Here is a 16079-nt window from a genome sequence, read left to right as displayed (position 1 = left end):
AGGCTTGTTTTAGGTCCCAGGAAGAAGACGACCACACAAGGAATCAGAAGAGCTGGCCATATTGTGATGGGGACTTCTAGGAGATATGGAGACATTTATGAATCTGTCCATGGCGACCAATCACAGCACAGCTTTCATTTTATACTGTGCTGTGGGAAAATGAAATCTGCGCTGTGATTGGTTGCTGGGGGCAACAAAGCTGGAAATGGAGGCAAGAATGGGCTATTGTAAAATGAAAGCTGCGCTGTGATTGGTTGCTGGGGGCAACAAGGGTGTAAATGGAGGCAAGAATGAGCTATTGTAAAATGAAGGCTGCGCTGTGATTGGTTGCTGGGGGCAACAAGGGTGTAAATAGAGGCAAGAATGCGCTATTGTAAAATGAAAGCTGCGCTGTGATTGGTTGCCGGGGGCAACAAAGGTGTAAATAGAGGCAAGAAAAGCAAGACATGGTGAACCTCAGGAGGAGTTGTCGTTGCATTTTATTGAAGCCTTTCGGACAGAAGAAGTGGTTACCTATGGTTTTAGTAGCTGATGTAACGCTAGAAAAGCTCTTATAAGTACAAACACCGACACACCTGTCTTACAAAAATATGTGTACAAAAATAATTTCACGATTATGAAAGTGTGTGTCACCAATCGTCCACCGACCACGGAGAAGATTACGCAACCGCCCACCAGATATCACCGGGAAATCTTACGGTTTATTCAGCAATTCCGTTTCCTGCAGGAAGACACCACCGAGGGGGAAGAAGGAGAAATCCTGCAGCTTCAGGGACGTGAACATTTGGCAAATTGGGTCGTCCTCGTATTCTCATGGATTTATACCAAGGTACCGGTACCTTTGTAGACTTCCTGATGGTCCCATCACCTGGGATGCGAGGACTGGACATATTTTGGATTGAATTTCGACCTGACTGAACCTATTGCTTCCTCTGAGATAAGCGGCATCAGCGCTGCCATAAAGCCCCTTATTGAAACAACATGCATTTTCAGCCAAGCAAATGACCCATTTATGGGGCTGATCCGGCAGGGCTATGGTGAGTGAAGCCTGAGGACTACAAGCCCCCAACCGTATCCTCAACGACCAATGCACTTTGTAGCTCGGAACAGACAAGTCGATCAGAAGCAAACATAAAGCACATTCAGGGGTTATCTTACAAAAAAAAAAAATCCTCACATATCTTGTAATGCTTTTATATAATGGCTTATGCTCCTTTCACAGCCAGAGCTGCATTCAGAATTCTGCTGCGTTCTGCAGAATTTCAGATTTTAATGTTTCCCCTTGCAGGTTCATTGATGCTGCCTTGTGGAAGATGCACTGTGTACACACCAGGTGCCACAGTCCAATAATCCATCACCCACAATGCAATTTAAGGAGATGCAGCTTTGGATGTAGCTAGAGCATAAGACGTAATGTAATCAACGCAATGTAGGTGTAGAGGACATTCCTCACTTGAGAGACCTGGGGACTGGATATAGAGAAAATTGCTGAATAAGCCAGAATAATCCACAAGGATGGACGGATATCAGGCGGTATACTGGTTACTGCACCTCTGAGTACAGCTGGAGGACTCTTCTTCTTAACCAATCTTATGTCAGGTAATAGCACTAATGCATCGTCCTGCAAATTCCCAGAGACTGGCCCGAGCTACCAGGAGATTTTATTTATTTTTTAATCACATTCAGACTTTATGGTGCTGCCACATCAGAAAAATGCAAAAAAATAAAACAATTAAAAAAAGAGGCAGTGGCAGGAATGGCTTCTATGGAATTCTGCACAGGGGTTAAAAGAGTTTTCAAGGACTTAGATATTGATGACCTGCCCTCAGACATCATCAGATCCATGGGGGTCGACTCATGAAACCCTCATGATAAGCTGTTTTGGGGAGCCACTAGTGCCGGAAACTATGGAGCAGACAGAGGGCTCCATCCACTGTGTAGGTTCCAGTTCCAATATACAGTTTTGGACTGGCCAGCCAGAGGATCCTCCGGTGGGCCCAGGCTCTGATATCATAGTGGGCTCCAAAGGTACAGGAATAAAAAAACATTTGGAGATACTAACTTACCACTCAGATAAATTTATTTGAATCAAAACTAAATCAGAAGGAGACTTTATAGATGGTATGGGGGTTAGGCCCCAAGAAGAATTTCCTCTGGTGGTCCCATGAAGCCACAGTCTGACCCTGCTGACGTACTGCAGCTCAGCTCCCAATTGCTTGAATGGGAGCTGAGCTGAAGTACCCTGGCATGACCAGTACACAGTGGGCAAAGCCTTCTGCTTTCAATTCCATGTACTGTATTGATCCGCTAATAGTTGGGGGTGTGGGGTGTCAGACCCCCACTGATCTGATATTGGTGGCCTATCCAGAGGCCCATCAATATCAAATTCCTGAAATCCTCTTTACTGTTGTGATCTTCACTATTGAGGTCAATTGGATAAAATAATCAAAAAGTAACTATTTGGGAACAAACAACCAACGAGCAAAAATTTTGGTAGCATTTCCAAGTGATTAAAAATTTCCTGTGTAGCTTAGGCTGTCAATCACCTTGAGTTATCTCGCCTGCTTTTACAATAGGAAATGGTTTCTCTGGTATTCTCGAAGAATGTTTCCTTAGGTTACGATCTGGCCAAAGAGTTTTTGATTCCATAGACAATATTGCATTATCCGGAAAGAGAAGACATATAGTCTATTTATTATATAACCAGGCCAGACAAGTCATAACGCTCATGTCAACCATCTTCGGTCATGGCCTACAGAGATGTCCTGCAACAAAAACAACCATGAAGAAAAGTCCTACAGAACAAAACACATCATCTTTCATACACCAGGCTGACACACATACAGGCACCGACACTGTTGAGACGATGGACGGCAACTCATTTTTTCCTTCTCTACCTCTCTTCTGGTCCTCAGTCATCAATGTCTTCACCCTCTTTATATGGTAGTCCAAGAATAATACGACTACATGGGTCCTACACTACTCAAGATATAAAGCTTCTTCTTCCAAGTGCCACCACTTAGCTGTAGACATCCAACATTTTCTCCTTCTTCTTCGCGAAAGCCACTGTAGTCCTACTGTAACTGATGCAATGATTGTGCTGGTACAAGACTAGGAGCAGAATCTCTTGAATATGAAAATATATACTGTATATATTGCTTTGTTTAGTAACAGGTTGTGCTGCAGAAGGCTGGTCTACGAGTGAGTGTCCTGAGATTATTGTCTTCTGGAGTGTTCTTGTTAATAGGCACATGACGGTTCTTCAACAGCAACTATTGGGCTGATAGGCTTTACGGTGCTAAGGGAACGGAACGCAAATATTGCCGGGTCGTAGACGAAATGTGGAGGTTGTCGGCCACCATTGATACTCTGAAAATAAAGCAGAAACAGAAGATTAAAGGAAATACTGTTGGTACAGAAAATTTTCTTTGAAGAAGACCAATTAGAGCCTAATGTCTCCACGAATTCCCCAAACTCTGTAGAGCAGTCGTAGACCTCTAGGCTTCTGCTACTTGGAATCTTGGATACATCTATAGGTGTAATCTTAAGATCCAGAATCTCAATGTAAAATTTCTACCAAACCCCTCCAACCAGAACTACCATGTGCCAATTCTAAAACCGATGTCTTCTTATGTGGCCGGAAGACCCTTGAGCTTCTTCCGACTCCACAGCCTGGTTGTCATTGCTACCTCTGAACCCTTTAGAGCTACACACCGACATTAAACAGTCAGTCATTAAAATAAATGAGGATTTGTGGCGAGCATAGTATTAAAGATTTTAAGATCCGATCACATATATGGAGCCTTACCAAAATTTTCTGCATCACCACCACTAAGACTTAATTTGACCGCTATATCCCAAGGGAGATCGCAACTAGAAAATCTCTTCAAGGAGCCGTGTCCCATCATTTTGGGACAGTGATTCCAGCTCATGAACCCCTAACAAATCTGCATGACTTCTCAGAAATCAAATATGTGCGATATTCGAGTAGAACAAACTTTCTAGAAGGATTTCTAGTTCACTACTTCAGTAGAGATTTCGACCTGGAAATGCCCTTCAAAGGTTAATCCTCAAGCAACGGTTCGCAACCAAAATAGGAGAGGCCTTTTTGAAGGGTGTGGCTTATATAAAAAGGCGTGCTTAAAACAGATTCCAACCTCCTATATTAATAACAATCCTCAGACAAGACCCAGAAATAATTACCCCAGATCAGACCACTAAATTGATATCAGACCTCAGACCCCAGATGAAACTGGCTTAATACTTCCCGACCTCAGACCATACATTCCTCCTAGACATCTTTAGACCCCAGACCAGATCTGCTAAGTTGATTTTAGTCCCCAGATGAGACTGTCTAAATATTTTCAGACACCAGACCAACCCACATAGACATATTTGGACCTCAGACCAGGCTGCTAAAAAATTTCTGACCCCAGACCAACCCACCTAGATATAGACACCAGACCAGACCACTAAATTAATTTCAGACCACACATGTAACTGGCTAACTTTTTTTTCAGACTCCATATCTGACCATGTAGACATATTTAGACCCCATGCCAGACAGCTAAATGTCTTCAGACCCCAGACCACACCTCCTAGACATATTTAAACCCCACCCTTAATATTTTCTGACCCAAAACCCCCAGCCTTCTTTGCCCTGGCTACGCTCATTGTGCTTCTGCACTGGGTCCGAATATCGTCCATATGATGTCAGGAACTAGTGCACTGGTGCCTGGACCTGAATACAGGCTGCTATCTATTCAATAAATGCTGACCGCACCACCTTCCAGGGCAGCTGGCCAGAAACTATATAATCACTGGGTGAGGGTTACATTTGGTAAAACTAGGGGAGTTGGCATGTTTGCTTTAGCTTAGGACTTATCTTCTATTAGTCCTTCCACCCTGCCAAATAAATACCCATTGGGTCTCTATAGGTTTTGCCTATATAATTATTCCCTACACAGTATATATAGGCCCCATCCAGCAGGGCCCTAAAAAGTCACATAAAAGGAGGCCCTGTTCTACGCGTACAATATTCCAATATTCCATTGCGATGCTGTGACCTTATCTTTCGATCCATTCCTGCTTTTAATAATCTCTGACATTATTATATATTTATATAATTTACTGAAAGTTCCTAGAAAAAAAAAAAGAACACCCTATAAATAAACACTTGGCTCAGGTCTCTGTCGAGCTTGTCCAATATCGCGGCTGGAGAGCCAAGTGCGTTCATTCACGCCACTGAAAGGTTTTTCAATCTGTTCTTGGAAGTAACTGTGATAAACCATATAAATGATACTTTGCTTGTATTATATCGTAGAAGGAAGCTGGGGTTTATTGTAAAAGGAAGGAAATACCTCTGGGGGGACACAGAGTCCTCGAAGAGGTTTTCACATTTGGTCCAGACCCTGTCCTCCATGAGAGCACAATGATTTATGTCCTATCGTTTGGCGCACCTACCACAGAGGAAGCCCAAGCAGGCAGGGGTGGGGGGAAATCGGGGTAGGGTTTGGTGCCAAACTGCACCTTCTGGGATAGTGGGTGATTATCCTCACCTATCGCCGTGGAAGAAGTCTACAAGATAGACTGGTACACAGTGAGTTTGCACCACCAACATCTTCAGGCAGCTCTTGGTTTCAGACGAGAACCAAGGGTTGCTATAGATGTGGTGGTTGTATAGCATGTAAACATATCCAGGTTGGCAAAACTTTCACAAGTAATGTAACTGGAAGACAACATGTTATACATGACTATATTAATTGCAAAACACGTGGAGTGATCCACTGTTTTTTACGTGAATGTGGGAAGGAATATATCGGCAAAACTATCTGTGAATTTCGTAGACGAGTGGGTGAACATCTCAATGACTTTGCAAACATGAAAGATACCCCCATTGCTAAACACATACATGGTTTTCACAATGGCAGGGCTTGTGTTTCTTTCATGAGCATTGACAAATTTCAACCACCGTGTGTGGGGGGGTGGGGGGACACAATTGGGATAAAGTTATCCTCCAGAGAGAGGCTCGTTGGATTCACTATCTTAAAACCACGGCCCCTCGTGGACTCAATGAACAACTCAATTTTGGTTGTTTCATATGATGCCCCTCTTTTTCTCAACTGAGCCCCCATTTGAATAGACTAGTAGGGGGCTATATAATGTATTTCTTTATTATTTATCCAGTTTTTTTTCTTCCCCATTCACCCTTTTTTTCCCCTTTATATTTACTTTGTAACTATTTTTCATTATTATTTTTTTTATTCAAATTTTATATATTTTTTTGATTCTACACTCTTTCAATAAATATTCAGCTTTGATGTTATATATCTTCTGTATATGTCCAGATCTCATGCCCCTGTCAGTATTTGAATGTTGTTTGTTTACTCCCCTCATGACCTCATCTGAAGTCCAACATTATTACCACATGGCGTATTACAATTATACGTCTATTCGCCTCAACCGCGGCATCCCATGTCTCATGTGGCGTCCTGGTTGCTAGGCATTCTGTCCGCCCCTCTCTCTTCATTCCGGCTCTGCCCCACGTGACCCAATCTTGCGTTCCATGCGACACCGCTCTATCTAGCACGGCATCCCATGCAACGCATCACGTGGGTCGCCTTGGCCCACTCATGTGATCGGGTTGGAGCTTCGGGAGAGACGTTTCTGGCGCGACCTTTAAAGAGCCACACCGCCCGCCGTATATGGCGGATTGACAGATAGCCTTCCTACCCACTGGTAGGAGTTGATCAGATAAGGGCCGTATTCCCCTTTGTTTCGTTTTTTTCTCCCTATACTTTAGGTCCACTGACCCAGATGGGAGTTCCCCACCTTTTGTATACATCTCTCTAGGGGTCCAGGCCTGAATGGCTTGATCCTTGGATAGATTTTTTTCATGCCCCTGCACTTTTTGATACTTTTAAGATACCCTAGGTGTTTTTTTACCTGGCGAGTTATCAAAACAAAACGTGGCACGTCTGAAATTATTTATAGGGTTTAATAGGGATATGGCCCGGTCCAGGGACAGGTATACAGACGGGGTCGCCCCTTCCAGGGCGAGTGCTCTGTATAGATAGATAGGGTATTATTAGCCCCTTCCCATATCATAGGGTGTGTCAGGGTCAGTTGTTCCCGCTACCTATCTATACATGAGGGGTCTGGCCACCTGAAGTGGAAATTGGACTATATGTAACCGTATCTGCAGCAGTAAACACATGCATCTGAACTCCATGTGATTGGTAAGAACTTTCCAATTATTGCTATGCGACGCTGCGGTATTGGATTGGTTGCGCTCCCATTCTAGGTTTGTTCTTGCATCAGGCGTGACATGGCACATATTTAGGGCTAGGGTGAAACACGGGCCTACTGGAAAATAAGGCTTTATGCTTGGCAGGCTAAAGTTTGGATAGATGGGGGCACCACTGAGATTGTGTCACCCAAAGGCCCACTTAGACCTGGAGCCAGCCCCGCACATGACCGTGGCATCATCTGATCACCAACGAAGAGCGCCCATCAACCCCTAAATGTGGTACTATTCTCTCACGAGACAGCAGGCCCTATTCTGCCGGGACTTGAGGTAGACACTGCCTCATATCGTTACAATGCAGCCATGACCTAAAATTGATTAGCAAATCGGGTTTTTCGGTCCAACCAGGTATCTTCTTGAAGATTATGCACCAAGCCTGGAGCCTGCAGAGAGCCCAGCGTGATGCCAGCATGTGGGCAGAATACCACCCTGGAATGCCTGGCACACAGTTACCAAGTAACAGAGCACAGTGAAGACTATAAAGATTTGTACAAAGTGCAGCCGAGGCCTGGATCCTGCTCAACAGAAGAAACGTCCAGGACAAAGCTGCAGCTCTGAAGGGTTTGGCAGGGAAACAGATTTCAAAACTCCTTCTAAGTGAGAATGACACCGGAGGAATGTTACAGCCCCTTATGGACTAATACATTGGTTATCCTTTATTGCTTGTGCATTGTGCTCCAGTCACATCCAGAGCTGCAGTTTTCCAATTAGCTCACCCAGGACCCTCTAAAGCCATGCCATGATGATCCTTGTACAAAGTCTGTGGCCAGTGTAACCTTGTACACCTAGGGGCTGCAACCTGTGCAGGCTGGGAGTTGTAGTTTCTGGAGAGCTGGACATTGCAAATCACTGATATGTAAATTCATTGCACATCAAGGGCAGGGTGAGGGGTCCCAGTATAGATATTGCATCCCAGGATAGGGATTCACCATCACATCATTGCACTGCCCCCCCCCTCCTCCTCCAGATTAGCATTGCCGCCCTCCCTTCCCCAGATTAGGCTTGACCACTGCACTTCTGCACTGCTCCCCCCATCCCCCCGGATTACAATTGACCACTGCATTTCTGCACTGGCTCGTCCTAATTAGGGCTCGCTACTACCCCTCTGCACTGCCAACCCCGGAATAGGATTAATTAATATTGACCACCGCAACTCTGCACTACCCATCCCCGATTAGGATTGACGTCCACACCTCCACACTATCTACTCCCGGATAAGTATTGACCTCCACACTGCCCACTCCTGGATTAGTATTCATCGCCACACCTCTGCACTGCCCACCCCCAGAATGGATTCGCCACCACACCTCTGCACTGCCAAACCTTGGATTAGGATTGACCTCCACACTGCCCACTCCTGTATTAGTATTGACCTCCACACTGCTCACTTCTAGATTAGGACTGACCTCCAAACCTCCGCACTGCCACTCCCACATTAGTATTGACCACCGCACCTCTGCACCGCCCACCCCTAGATTAGGATTGACGTCCACACTATCTACTCCCGGATAAGTATTGACCTCCACACTGCCCACTCCTGGATTAGTATTGATCACCGCACCTCTGCACTGCCCACCCCCAGAATGGATTTGCCACAACACCTCTGCACTGCCAAACCTTGGATTAGGATTGACCTCCACACTGCCCACTCCTGTATTAGTATTGACCTCCACACTGCCCACTCCTGTATTAGTATTGACCTCCACACTGCCCACTCCTGTATTAGTATTGACCTCCACACTGCCCACTCCTGTATTAGTATTGACCTCTACACTGCTCACTTCTGGATTAGGACTGACCTCCAAATCTCTGCACTGCCACTCCCACATTAGTATTGACCACTGCACCTCTGCACCGCCCACCCCTAGATTAGGATTGATCTCCGCACTTCCCACCCCTGTATTAGGATTCACAACCACAACTCTGTAGTGCTCACTTTTGGATTGGGATTGATCACCACACGTCTGCACTGCCCATTTGGAAGTAGGGGCCCCATGGTATTAAATAAGCTTCCCCAGTATTGTGGTGGAGTCTTGCAAACAGGACAGGGCATGGTCTTTATTGCCCCACCTTGGACAAATTTCCCACCCCCGTATTTGCTAACCAGTCTCTGGGGAGGGTATTCCTGCACTGGCGAGCAAAGGGGGTAGGACAAAGCAGCCCTGGGCCCCAGAGCAAGCACATGATCTGCCTCTGTGGTTTGCACGCCCTTGCCCCTCATGTCCTAGATGCATTTACCCCTTCTGCACCCCATATACCGCCATTGCTATGCACTATGTACGGAGAGGTGAGTGTTATTCCAGCGCATTTCGCAGTGGGGTCCTAGGTTACAATGAGTCTGGCAGATATTGCTGGGAGTGTTGGAGAAGAACGTCCATTCAGCGCTCGGCTACGTTTTATCACTGCAATTAAAAGGAGATGCGCGGTCCGAGGTCGTTACCCAGGATGCCGCGCTGCCTTAAATGGCAGGTTTGTGCTTAAACTTCAAAGACGGGCGCTTCTGGCACTGGCGGCCTCCTCGAGATCGGAGCTCCTATTGTTGCGCTGCCAACTCAGTCTATGGCCTCGACTTCAAAAACAAAACAGGGATAAATGGCAGGCAATTTGTACGGCGGATCGCCGCTTGTAGCCTGGATACGGCGCAGGACGCAGCAGAGCTATGACTTGGATGCTGATCAATGACACTGGGGGACACTTAACCGACCACCCCCGCACCTTTCTTCTTCAGCCAGCCCCCATTGTTGACCCAATTCCTTGCGCCTTCTTACTGGACCCAGATCTAAGCTGCTTATAATGACAAATCACTCTGCAAAAACCTTACAACTAGTCATCTACTCCAATCACATCCAAAGCTCCATTCACATTGCTCCTGAATCTTAAATCTCTCTGCTGCCCCCTGCTGGTTCCACTGTAGAGCATTCAGAGAGACCTTCCAGGGGTGTAGGTAACAGAAGGCATAATAGGCAGCTGCAAAAGGGCCCGTGAAAAATCTTCCACTCCCACAAGAGAGAGGGCAGAAAGCCAACCCATTCTCCGATAATACGCTAGCTGCAGTGCACTATGGAACTTAGCGGTGTTGTGTGGAGGGTGCCAGCAGGAAGAATGGTAAATGCAGCTTTGGACAGGACTGGAGTATAATGGACAATCAGCACAAACAAGGGGTTTGCAAAGTTCCTCAAATTTAGACATTAAAATTATGTTCAGAAGGTGACCTAGGCTATGAATAGATTTAAAGACATGACTCTGGATACAGCTCTGGATGTGACTAGAGTATTAGCGTGATGTAACTTCTACACTGGATCAGAAAAGCAAAGCAAATACATCACAATGGGCAACAGGGAACCTACCTTGTAATGTGGGCAGGAAGGACGCATCGCCCCATAGAGGTCATGCATGACCATCGCCAGTCTATAGGGGGTGATGTTGCACCAGTGGAGCTCCTACTAGGGTTGCACCCAGCTTTCCTACAATCCTGCATGTCCGTTCTGGAGAAACCAAGGCTTTTGCTCAGTTCTGCTGGAGGAATTGCCTGCGACGCCCGTTTGCTTCCCTTACTGAGGTCAATGCTTTGCTTCCCTTAATCAGGTCAATGTCATAACCGGCACTGGAATATTAATTTTATCTTTATGGTCCACAATAATGAAAAATATCTTTTACCTGGGCAGGACTTGGTTTATACACTACAAGTCCCTCCGTGCACAACATCTTCTGTAAACCTTGGGGATAACATGATGGTAGAACTGAGAATGCAGCTTTGGATGTGACTGGAGTATAAGAATATTTAACTCAGATCAACAATGCAAAGTATTGACAGTGACATAAAATGTATAGCTAGGTTATTTCCAATCACGCAACAAGCTCATTAAAGGGGTTGGCTGGATTTCAAGTACCCTGTTAGGGGCTTCACAGACAACAGGGGGTATCTCCCATGGAGTTGCTGCAAAGACCGCTCTGGAGGACCCAGCAGGACCATGCATTAAAGGCCTGATCACTGATTTCAATGTGCAGTTCTTTATTTCTCCTGTGGTGGCGCTGCAGGGGAACTGAATACCTGGTGCCGAGTTCCCCACAGGTGATCACTGGGGATCCTGACCGCTCATCTTATCATCAAGAGACTCTTGATCCTACAATATATGTGGGGAAAAAAATTGTGCTCACCCGGGAGTACATTTAGCATTGGCAAGGGCCTTGTTTGATGGGAACAAAGTTCTCTTCAGTGGGACTAAGGTCCTAAACCATGAAAACCATCCCCCAACCATTCAGACAGGAGATGTCCACCAAACCCAGACCACCGGCTGCGATTCATTTCTCCAGAAATCACATCTGCTCTACTCAAGGGTCTAGAGGTGTTGGCTTTACATCAGTGCAGCTGCCTCTTGGCATTGTGCACTCAGATCTTAGTTTTCTGCAAGCAGCAGTCCACAAGTCTCCATCTCCGAAGCTCCTGATGGACAGTTCTCATGTGGACGTTGAACAAGCCATGGCTGTGACCACCATAGTCTATCATACTTGGTAGCCCTGAACTTATCTACCATTAACTTACTATCTTAACCTGCTCAGAGCCTCTTGATAGAAAAACAAGGCGTCTTATGATTTCGCTCCCTCATCTGCTTTCCTCCATACGGTCTCCAGGCAGGAAACAAATACCAAATTCTGCTCAGTATAATTGTAAACAACTGCGTCCCCTGGGCCGGTGGCAACCCATAGAGAGGGCCCAGAGCTTCATCAGCGCTGCTCAGGAACAGCATTTACATCAGCTAACTTCCAACCACATTATGTAATCCTGCAAGAGTCACCAGCGGTTACTGAACTCAATCTAACTGTAATGGAGATGTAGTGCAGTGACTGGCTATATCCGGATATCTGGGGAGGGTTGAGGAGATCATCAGCTGAGGTCCCAGAATACAACGAGTATACATCAGACTATTGCACAATGATTGCTACGTGCAGACGCTGAATAAGAAGGGGGTGACGTGTACATACATAATTGCTAACCACTCCAAATCTGAAAATATTTGTAGGAGAATCCCTGCCAATACTGGTCCAGGGCACTGTCCTCCAAACGCAGGCCATTACCTTACTACTTCTGTGGGAAGGCTCCTTTTTGCCTCTAGGCGCCACTGCAAATGACGTCTGGAGACAAGTAGAAAAGCCAGGAGTGAGGAGAAATGAATAATCAAATGGGTCTGAGCAGGGTCTGAATTTTGGAATGTGGGGTCTGGATATGGAGGTCTGACCTGGAGTATGGTCTGAGGTCTAAATATTGTAGTCTGGGGGCTTAATATGGAGATTTTGGGGTTTGGTCTGAGGAATGAATATTGAGATCTGAATTGTGGGGTTCGTTCTGGGGTCTGAATTTATGTTTTGAGGTGTGGATTATAGGTTTTGGTCTGTGGCATGGTCTGAGGTCGGACTATTGAGGTCTAAATAATTGCATTTGGTCAGGGGTGTGAATGATAAGGTTTATCCTGGCGTTTGAATTATGGAGTTTTGTCTGGGGTATGGTCTGAGGTCTTAATTATTAGGTTTGTTCTGGGGTTTGAATTATGGGTTTTGGTCTGGGGCATGGTCTGAGGTCTGACTATTGGTGTCTGATTGTTAAGATCTGGGGTCTGAATCTTAGGATTTGGTCAGGGGTGTGAATGATGGGGATTTTTGTTTGGTTTGAATTAGGGGGTTTGGACCTGGGTCGGAATATTAATATATGAATTATGGTGTTTGTTCTGAGGCCTAAATTATGGGCCCTATCCCCAAAAACTATAAAAGCCTTGATAACCCCCAAAACAAGGATTATCCTTAACAGTAAATGGCGTCTGAGCTCACTTTTACAGGCAATCCTCTCCCTCTATACGGTCCTTATAGTGAGGACAATATACAGGGACTATTTAGAATAAAGTGCACATTCTGGCAATCTTCACCCCAAGACACACTTCAACAGTCTCTGCCCCATAACAAGCCACAACCAGTAAACCACGTACTGTCAAAGCCAAGGTGTCCCTGGAGTCCTAACTGTTAAATCTGCACTGTTATGTAGTGATAAACAACTGCCAGGGGTACTCTAGGGTGAAGAAGTTTTGTGATTTTAGGTGGTGTCCTTTAATACACCTGGTGGAAATGAAGAAACCAGCTCAATATAATCTATGACATACCTTACACGAACATCTTCATTACCTCTTAATACGCTGGATGACCCCACTTGCAGGAAGCCAAAATTCCTGAGGGTACACTTATCTTTTAGAGGAACCGTGCCAAGACAGATCCACCTTTCTCTGAGTGTTTGCCTAAGATCACGGTCTGTTTACCGAGTCATGGAGAATTGCACAAACCATTTGGCACACAATAACCCATTGTAGAGTGTGCAAAACAAAAATAATGGATTGTGAGCAGCCTCCTCCCATCCTTCTTACACATCTTGGCTTGGTTATATTTGTTGGTTGACCCTGATGTCATCGGCCGGTAACAAAGACACAGGCATGATATACACTGCAAGTTGTAGAAGCTGTCCCACCTTACAGTAAACATGATTGCTCTTGACCTATAAAAACACAGGTGGGCTTCAACCACAGGACATTCTTCTACATGGAGGACATATTTGGGTGGTCAGAGGAAATCATACTAGTGGTTTATTCCATTTTGGAAACCATGAGATGGTTGGCAAAGGAGGGGACTATTGCTCCTCAGGACTGGGTTTCTTGAGTACAGTGGAATCAAGAATCAACCTACAGCTTGAGAATTGTTGGCAAGTAAAGCCTACTGCCATCTGACTTTTTCAGCAACCTCTGGTAGTCCCATAACCTGGTGGTCTTTAGAAGGTTGGAGGCTTGTCCTACAAGAAACGAGAAGGGGCCTGGTGTCTTTCAATAAGTCAGTCAACCACCTAAGAAGGTCAAAAATAACCTATGAATAGATGGTAGGTATCCTCCTTACTCAGATGACTGGGAACAGGCAGATGTCTTACTAATAGACCTCCATGTTCTCCCAATCGTATAGATGCAAAATTCTAATGAGAAACTATCCATCTAACCCATAGCTTTACCCTATATAGCCATAAGAAACAGAAAGCTAGGTAACCCCTATTTCTGAAAAGGTTGGCACCATGTAAATTCAGTTTTACGATCTCTTTATTTGACTTGAACCCAAATCAAGTTTAGTATGGAAGGACCAAGGTCTAAAATAAGGTCAAATTGTACAGTTGATTATACTTCTGCGATTATGGCCTTTCCCTGGGATCCTGAGAAACCTCATTCAGATACACAAAGAAACACAACAGAAAGTCAAGTCCTCCCCAACTCTGAACAGTTGGTGCCAAGTCAGTACTTTTTTGTAGTGTGTACTTGTTGGACATGAACCCAACTCAAGTCTAGTACAGAAGAACCAAGGTTAACAAGAAGGTCAAATTATGGTGACTTCCTGTGATAATGGACTCCTGGAATTCTGAGAAAACTCATCCAGATACGCCTAGAAACATAATGTACCATATTCACCAAGAAACAAAGTCAAGTCACCCCAATCTCCAAGAACTTGGCACCATGTCAATACAATTTTACTACATTGTTAGTTGACTTCAACATAACTCAAGTCTAGTATGGATGGACCAATGTCTACAAGAAGGTTACTTCCTGTGATCGTGAACTTTCCTGGGGTCCTGAAAAATCTATAGAAACACAATATATTCTCCAAGAAACAGAAAACCATGTCATCTCTGAGGAGTTGGTGCCAAGTCAATAAAATTTTACTATGTCCTTGTTGGACAAGAACCCAACTCAAGTCAAGTCTAGTACAGAAGGACCAGGGTCAACAGAAAGGTCAAATTCTATGGTTCACTGCTTATGAGCATGGACTTTCCTGGGGTCCTGAGAAACCTCATCCAGATCCTCCTGCTCTTCAAGGAACGTCTCTATTGTTTGCTATAATTAAAAATAAAGCGAAGAAAGCCGCGGGTATTAGAACAGAAATGTAATATGTCAAAACAAGTTCCTGGCTCGAGACTCAAAGCCTCTGTTGTCCTAGGGAGTGAGAGAGCATATTTCTCTCCGCTGAGTAGAGAGAGAGACGGGAGATAAGAAGCAGGAAACCCTTGCAAAAAGTTGGCACCAGTTCCCTCAACTTCCAGATAAGAAGCATGTAAGAATAGCAGTGCTGGCCGTGTTCTTACTCAATGTTACACAAGCTGTGTCTGGTGTGTCAGGCCACATTTCCAGCCCAGGCTCCATGCTGGAATAGTCAGGGTATAAATAGGAACAAAAAACAACACTGGGAAATAATACGATTTTAAATGAAGACGGAAATGGGATAGAAATATCCAGATAATCATATATTTCAGAATGTTCCGTGATGGTGGAGAGGGGGTAAACACATAACCCAGGGGCAAGCTATTTTTGAAGGTTTTCAGCAAGCAGATGAAGGGAAAAGGTGACGTAGCTGGGACTCCTACAAAAATACCCTGTTGTCCTTGGGATAACCAAAAATTTAAGGCTAATTTTTTGCAGGGAACACAAGGTTCCACATACAACCGTTTATTTCAATGGCCCATAGATTGGGTCTTGGCCTTACTTCAAAATGTCTTGATGTTCCCTGCTTGTTCAGTGTCTGGTAATTTGCATCCCTTGTATACTGTATGGCTATCCTATTTTATCCTTATAGTGGATTATAGGAGCGCAGCTTAACTGTTTGGGGGGAGTGTCTGTCGACAAACTTGCTGACTGTTTCCAATCGCAACTAGCAGAATTATGACTGCAGCTCTGGAGCACAACTGTTATCACTAGATGACGCT

General features: G+C 45.0%; 1 protein-coding gene across 1 annotated transcript in view; it reads right to left on the bottom strand.

Moving 5' to 3' along the window:
• Positions 1-461: 461 nt before the first annotated feature.
• The window catches only part of LOC122923723, a 75414-nt gene continuing 59796 nt past the window's right edge, over positions 462-16079 (bottom strand). The window contains exon 5 of the mRNA XM_044274574.1: positions 462-3369. Coding sequence (XP_044130509.1) covers positions 3241-3369 — 129 coding nt within the window. The 3' untranslated portion in view covers positions 462-3240. The remainder of the gene's footprint in view (positions 3370-16079) is intronic.

The sequence above is a fragment of the Bufo gargarizans genome, unplaced genomic scaffold, assembly GCF_014858855.1.
Source record: "Bufo gargarizans isolate SCDJY-AF-19 unplaced genomic scaffold, ASM1485885v1 original_scaffold_1831_pilon, whole genome shotgun sequence".
NCBI lineage: Eukaryota > Metazoa > Chordata > Amphibia > Anura > Bufonidae > Bufo > Bufo gargarizans.
Note: the sequence above shows the minus strand (reverse complement) of the source record. Positions and strands in the feature narration are given on the sequence as shown.